The sequence below is a fragment of the Anabrus simplex genome, chromosome 12 (genome assembly GCF_040414725.1).
Source record: "Anabrus simplex isolate iqAnaSimp1 chromosome 12, ASM4041472v1, whole genome shotgun sequence".
In the NCBI taxonomy this organism is placed as follows: domain Eukaryota; kingdom Metazoa; phylum Arthropoda; class Insecta; order Orthoptera; family Tettigoniidae; genus Anabrus; species Anabrus simplex.
In genome coordinates this window covers 47,550,472-47,558,350 of record NC_090276.1, presented here as the reverse complement: position 1 = coordinate 47,558,350, position 7,879 = coordinate 47,550,472, and the positions used below count along the sequence as shown (strand labels likewise).

General features: G+C 41.3%; 1 protein-coding gene across 1 annotated transcript; it reads left to right on the top strand.

Moving 5' to 3' along the window:
* The first annotated feature begins 3,864 nt into the window (after nucleotides 1-3,864).
* Nucleotides 3,865-4,735, top strand: mRpL51 (mitochondrial ribosomal protein L51). Its single transcript, XM_067156602.2, has 2 exons — nucleotides 3,865-4,021; nucleotides 4,159-4,735. Exon 2 carries the CDS (start codon nucleotides 4,169-4,171, stop codon nucleotides 4,658-4,660), a length of 492 nt encoding a protein of 163 aa, XP_067012703.2. The 5' UTR covers nucleotides 3,865-4,021; nucleotides 4,159-4,168; the 3' UTR covers nucleotides 4,661-4,735.
* Nucleotides 4,736-7,879: the final 3,144 nt, after the last annotated feature.

Genomic DNA, 7,879 nt, shown 5'->3' with positions numbered 1-7,879 from the left:
ACAAGAAAAGCGAAAGATGATTCACCTGGACTTCTATTCTACAGATGCCATGTTAAATCGAAATTGGTCAGGTCCGAATAATCGCCTGCGCAGCGCTCTTACAAGATTAGTAGTACACGGTTTCATCATAAGTTGTGCACACGAACTCACGAGCCAAGTGAACAATGTGTGAGTGCCCTGTGCGGGAATTTACGTGAACAGTATCACTTCAACAAGTGTAAAGGAAGAAATAAATCACTGCTGGAATATATCGAAAATTAGATTAAGCCGATCATATTCATGTATGTCATTTTATGGCCTTTCGGCTGAAATAAATTCTTATCAAGGTACGTGGAATATAAGGTAGGGATCACGGGAGAGGTGTGCAGTAGCAAAGCAGAGCTGTGACATCACGCAGGACCCTCGCGTTGAAACTGCTCTGAATGAGGTAGAGGTGCTTTGAATAAAAATCGCTGTGCACGAAGAAGCTAGGTGCTAATAATACACGATAGTAACATACCTGTGGTGTATAAGAAACCATGTGTGTTTATTTTATGTGATAACACGTAAAATGCAGTAATAGTGTACACTTTTCAGTATGGTTTGTTGTGCCATTGTAGGCTGCACAAATCATACCAGGCACGCGAAGGATCGAAACATACACTTTCATGTATTTCCTAAAACTACTGACCTAAATAAATTGTGGCAGTAAGAAGTAATCAAGACATTATTGAAAGCTATCTTTCTCAGCTTCCGGGGTTCGGCAGATTTTATGACCATCCTCTTCCGACAGCTGTGACGCAAAGAGTGAAATCATTGCTTCTCAGCCTCAATGCTTCCGAGCCTATAAGAAATGCCAACTGTTATTACGTCCAAATGTTATATGCTACTGATTAAGTCGATCAAACTGGGATATCGTGTGCCAGTTTAAGGCCAGCGTTGAGCCTACAACATCATATTCTTTACCGGAGGATGGGCAAGGGTTCGTTAAAGCCCTTGAAGAGCTAGTGGAACAGCTCGATCACAGTTGCGAAACCAAGGATCGTGATGAGCTGCTTGAAGACTTCATGACTATATAGCTTTTAGGGTAAAGAAGAGGAACCTCGACATAGAAAGCGATTATGGAGAGAAAACAGGTCAACCTACAAGGGGTGAAAGTTAGATTTCAAAAACGTCTAGGGACAGTTTGATGCTGCCTACGGAGAGACAGTACACCACGGTAGTGCAGATGGAAAAAAGAGTTCAAATTTTACCACGGGAAAGAACTGAAAGAGGTTTCTAACATCATCACAAACCTTACGTATATCCCGAAGAAGAAATTCCCAGAAATTTATGAGTTTCCGAGTTGCTTCGTGAGAAGCCGTTCTTTTATTCGAATGAACGCTTTAAACGCAAGTAAGACATTCAAGAGACCGAGTTTCATTTAACACAATATCGATAAAGAAATAAGAAAAGAAAAGAAATTCCACTCGTGCTATACATAAGTGTGTTTGATAATACGTTTTTTAAAAATATCAGCATTATTCTTTGTGTATAACACACCTCTTACTTTTTATGAAAGGCAGTTTATTATGTTGTATATGAAACCAGTGCTAAGAATGTTAATATAGAGGCTCATTAATTTATATAGCCTATCAAATGTTAACGTGGAATTTGTCAGTTCCTGGCACTTGAAGAACATTTACTGTACTGTTTGTGTTGTGGACAGTTATAGTTTCCTAAAATTTGCTATAGTAAGCGCACTTTTTCTTGAGCCCTAGTTCCCATTCGTTACTATGGAGATTCGGGCTCAAGATAAAGTGCGCGTATAGTATTTGTGTTGTTGACAGCTATATATAGTGTCCTAATATTGTTTGTAACAACCACCGCCGTCTCGATCCTCTTATACTGCCTGCTTTATGCCACTAGTTTAACGCAGGAAGGCGTGACTACCAATATTTCTCCAAGTTGCCGTAAGAGTGCAGCAGTAGACGCACAATCTTCGCTGTCCGTGTGGGTGTAGCACTCTGTTATTGGTGCATGAATGTGTGTGAAAACCTAAGTTATTTCACACAATGGGTAAACGTGTCTGGTCATTTCCATTCGTACAAGAGATATTTTGCAAAGGACTGTGAAATTAATTAATCATGCTATGCTTATAGATATTTCAAAAGTGATTTTAAGGTGTTGGTACTTGTTTCTTTGCGTTCGTGCAGTGTATATTTTTCGTAGAACTGAAACTTCAGATTCTTTCCACGAAATATTCAACTGTTGTGTACCAATTTTCCAATCTCGTCAAGGTGGTTCGCAGCCAGAAAAGATATGACTCAATGAAATACCGTCTAGAAGGGAATTAAAAGAAAAGCGGCTGTCGGCTATATCTAGGCAAGGACCTAATAAAGGAAGTAATTGGATATCCTCAGATTACTCTCGCATCTGTGCCTTTACACATTATTTCAGAATATGATGGAGCCTCCGCGGCTCAGGTGGCAGCGCGCCGGCCTCTCACCGCTGGGTTCTGTGGTTCAAATCCCGGTCACTCCATGTGAGATTTGTGCTGGACAAAGCGGAGGTGGGCCAGGTTTTTCTCCGGATACTCCGGTTTTCCCTGCCATCTCTCATTCCACTAACAATCTCCAATATAATTTCATTTCATCCGTCATTTATTAATCATTGCCCTGGAGGAGTGCGACAGGCTTCGGCAGCCGGCACAATTCCTATCCCCGCTGCTAGATGGGGGCTTCATTCATTCCATTCCTGACCCGGTCGAATGACTGGAAACAGGCTGCGGATTTTTTTTCCAGAAGGTGATTAAAGCCGTGGAGGATAGTGGATTCCTTGTGCTAAGAATGGTGACGGACAATCACAAAACAAAACGTCTTCATGTTTAGACATTTTGGACAACCTCAGATATCCAGACGATAGTATTCCAATCAAACTAGAAACAGGAAATCAAATCCTAATTTGCGAGTTCTGTTCGTGTTGTTGAAGAGAGGATGGAGTGTGACATTTGTGTCAGCAACATCTCACTGCCTAAAGCTTCGACACCGCTAAATGGAACTAATTATGCATCAGGACGGAGGAGGAGTTCGACACCCAAAACCTTGTTTTGTTGCTCTGGTGAAGCATTTGCAGGAGTTCGTTTAAGCTGCTGTGCCCTATTGTCGAAGTCCTTCAAACGTACGAGCGGAATCCGAGGACTTCCGACGTCTTCCCTTTCAGAATACCGGGCGAGATGGCCGTGCGGTTAGGAGCGCGTAGCTGTGAACTTGCGTCCGGGAGATAGTGGATTCGAACCCCACTGTCGGCAGCCCTGACGATGGTTTTTCGTGGTTTCCCATTTTCACACCAGGAAAATTCTGGGGCTGTACCTTAATTAAGGCTACGGCCGCTTCCTTCCCATTCCTAGGTCTTTCCTATCCCATCGTCGCCATAAGACCTATCTGTATCGGTGTGACGTAAAACAAATAGCAAAAAAACCTTTCAGAATGTGTTTTGTTACAGTGTGAGGTCAAAGAACATCAGTAAACTGTTAGTGATATTGTCCTAACCAAGTTCGTAAGACCTCTATTATTTGATATTGCGTTGGCAAGAACACAAAAAGTACGGTACCACCCCAAGTCTTCGTCCAGGAAAATCTTTAAATTGTGCATGAAGAGGCCAAGTGCGACTTCATACAGGTAATATTGCTGATATTTGATATTACTGATGTAATTTACGAGCTTCAGTGAACATATGACCGTACTGCATACTGTTTTGTAGGCTGTAGTCAGAACCATTTTAGAATATTGTCTATTTTGCGTCTATGTCTGCCATCTGGTGGAGAAATTTTGTCACAGCGTAGTCGCAAAAAGGCTCGCATAGAGCAGGCAGTATATGTGGATCGAGACGGCGGTGGTGCAACCACACCATTCAAGAAGTAGAAGAATAAGAATAAGAATGTTTGTAAGGTTGTGAAAAATATGCCGTTTGTAATTTGTACGTTGTTATGAGAAGTTGGGATCACTGTGAAAAATATAGATGATATTCAAGAATCAATTAATCTTCATATAGTTCTCTTCGGGTTGGTAGTGCATTGAAGATGGAGTTACTTAAAAAAAAAAAAAAAAAAATTATATATAGTGAATTGAGGTTATGGTGTGTGATGTGCATAATGATATTGTTTGATATTTATTATATTCTGCTCTTCTCGATTTCCAGTTGCTTCACAATGAATGGCGTAGTATCAAGTCTGGCTCAGAGTTTGCAACGTATTTGGTGTCCACAGTTGACAACCGTTCGATTTCGGTACCATGCAGATAAAATAGCCAAGGGACCTCTGCTACGGCGGTATGGTTACGAAGAAAAAATACTCCAGAAAGGCTTGCTACCCCGTTTAAATACTGGAAAGCCACTTCCCATGCCACAATATCGACCTAAGGATGCTTGGAACGAGAAACGTGCTCTGTTCGGACAGAACGATTACATCGATATTCTTGGCAATGAGAAGCTACATCCTACCAGGATTTTGTACAATGTACCATCATGGTTAAGAGGCGTAAAAGGGAATGAATATCAGGTTCTCCTTCGTAAGAAGAAAATGCTTCAACACGGAATTCTTCCTATAGCAAGACCAACAAAGTGGAAACAACTAGAAAAAAGAATTGGTTATCTTTATCGGTACCTTAATAGGAAGACAAAAACCAGTTATTCAAGTCAGTGAGTGATCGAGTTGTATTAAATGTAGATTTGATCATTGATTCAGGACAGTTATTAAACAAAACCTAATTTACAAGGACTGCCTGAATGTTTTTGACAAAATGTTTTACCCTTATATTCCCAGTAATATTACTGCAGAGTAGTTGTGATGATTGTTGTTTTGAGGAAATAACAGCTCCTAGAGGATATTGGATCCAAAAGACGTACTTCATAGTTATGATTTTATATAAAATACTAGCTGTGTACCCATCATGGATGGGACAATTGCATAGTGTGTGGACGATCACATTTTTGCCACTCATTTGCTACCCCAAAAAATGATTTTTTATGATACCTGAAGTAGCAGAGAGGAGAGCTCCTTCCTTTGTACTTGCCACTCATTTGCTACCCCCCAAAAAATGACTTTTTTTAATGATACCTGAAGTAGCAAAGAGGAGAGCTCCTTCCTTTGTACTTGGCAAGGATCCACCATATTGTCCCAATAAGTAGTGAGACAGCGTAAAATTGGGAAATGAGACCATTTTCCTGGTTCCTATTGGCCTGCTGTCATTAAGGCAATATTCATATTATCTCCAATAGAGCTCATATTAAGTAGCCATAAGGTTGTTACATTCAGTGAATGTAAGAAAACTATGATGTTTGAAACTGTTATGGTGTGCTCAGGTTGCAGTTGGTGTATCTTTAGTGTGAATCGATCTCAAGTGTTTGTCACTTTGTAGGAGTGTCCAGGCCAATCTCTATAACAGAGACTGACTCCACTGCCTTCAAGATGCTCTTTTCTATGGCCGCAGCACATACTCTCCGCACGGCAAGTAAAAGGCCACTCAGTAGCTCCGACCTATCTCTCATGTTTATCACATGGTAGGAGTTCCCAAGCCAAGTTATGGCCTCTGTGGGATTACTCTCCCTTTTAAGAGGCTCTTTTCTATGGTCGTGACGTGTACTATCTGCATGGGAAGAAAACGAGTCATTCAGTTGCAGTGTGAGTGATAATGTGCTGACATTGACAATCCTTTTAAGTACATTGTGAGGTCATCTGAGCGGCACCATGTTGGGGTAAAACTTCCGTACCCGGTGGGCAAACGTTAGGTTAAAGATCCAACATGGCGTGGCCTGGACGACGTCACGTAACACACAGCATGTTCACGTACATCTGCATTGATAGTGACAAGACCATCGTGCTAGATTGGTTAGATCCGGGGAGTGACAATACTATTGGACGGGGGCAAACGAACGTGGTCTGGGGCGTAAGCTCCTTGATTACAACTACAAAGCGGCCCTTAGGCCTCTAATACCCACGTGACAACACCATTTGTCTGGATAGGTTACATCTGGCTAGTGACAAAACCATTGGGCAACTTTCAAATTGGCAGTTCTCATACTTCTACCGACTATGGCAGCCCTGTACTTTCACCCGATGCAAGCTCTGTCAGAGACAATACGAAACTTCGCCGGTGAATTGGAACACAGCACGAACCTTGGCTGGACAATGGGAGAGAGAGAGAGAGAGTGTGTGTGTGTGTGTGCGCAGGCATTTCTCTCTATCCTCGTTCCTTTCCACATAGATTACAAAATTCCAGAATAAAAAATCCATATTGCAAAGTAAGGAAGTATAAATATGATGCTTGACTATGAATGGATTCAGTTATATCACTTCAGTAGATGTTTATCTACAGGCTCTTTCACTCAAAGTGGGGCTGGCCGGCGCAGCACAGTGGGTGGATGGGCGAGCTGAACGTCAGACGAGCACATGACAACTCGCTGAGCTTGGGGCCGGGAGAGCGCCCGTATGAATCGTATGTAAATAACAAGCACACACAATACGCATAATCAAAGTAAAATCATTTCTCACCTTGTCACAGAAGATGTTGAAAATGGCCTCCACCTGCATCTGCACATTTCTGGATTCATCTAAAAATTTTCATTCATACGCATTAGTTCATCTACCGAGATAGCCTAAGTTTCTCTCGTGATATTTTGTTTGATTCATCTAGACTGTGAAAATGGGAGTGTTGGCGGCAGGATAATAGGCCCTGTAGTTTTAGAAACCACAATCACTGTGCAGAGATATAGGAATGACATTCTTGTACCATTTTTTAACAACTGACGGACAATGAATGCCAGTCTGGATATTTCCAGCAAGCATTAGCAACCGCGCATACGGCTAATGAGTCATTAAGTTTAATTAAGGACATTTTTGACAACAGGGTAATTAGTATACTATTGTGGCCTGCAAGATCCCCAGATCTTACGGTTTGCGATTTTGATTTATGGGGAAGATTGAAAAATAAGGTTTACGCAACAAACCCTCACTCTAGATGAACTCAAAATATCACGAGAGAAATTGAGGGTATCTCGGTAGATTAACTAATGCGTATGAATGAAAATTTCCTTAGATGAAACCAGAAATGTGTAGATACAGCTGGAGGACATTTTCAACATATTCTGTGACAAGGTGAGAAAGTATTTTACTTGAATTATGCGTTATTATGTGTGCTTGTTATTTACATGCGATTCATACGGGCGCTCTCACGGCTCCAAGCTCAGCGAGTTGCCATGTGCTCGTCTGATCAGTTCGCCCATCCACCTGCTGCGCTGCGCCGCGCCGGCCGGCCCCACTTTGAGTGGAAGACCCTGTACTAGTACATAAGCCTGTCCTTAACAGTCAAAATTACTATCTGTAAAGTAGGGCCTATCTGGAAATTCTAAATGGACTATTAATATATCTTATGAATAAAAGTTCTACTTTCCAGATTTTATATGGCATTCAGATTGAATCAAAATGGGTATTATAGTATTTCTTTACAAACCATATTGAGTGCAGTTGTACTTCGATGTCTATGGATCTGCGTACTCTTGAGAAAGTTACATACAATTGTCCAAAATGAATCACCATTTTTATGTCGTCCTTATGTGCACTGTGGCATTTAATCCAGGCTTTTGGAATTCATTCTAGTGATTAGGAATTTTCTAACACCACTTCCCCTACCCTACCGGCCAACATTCTGATGGTAAAAGAATTCTCAACGAACAGGACTCAAACTGGCTAACCACCGTGTCAGACCATATAAACTTAATGACCACAGCCACTAGGTGGGATGCTGTGTTTTGTGCTTATCGACAGAGGAAAAAAAACCACATTAATTTCACTGAAACGTAGCATTTTTCAGTAAATAGTTTAAGTACAGTATGGTGGTATTCATTTCATTATTCTTGTAGCCTG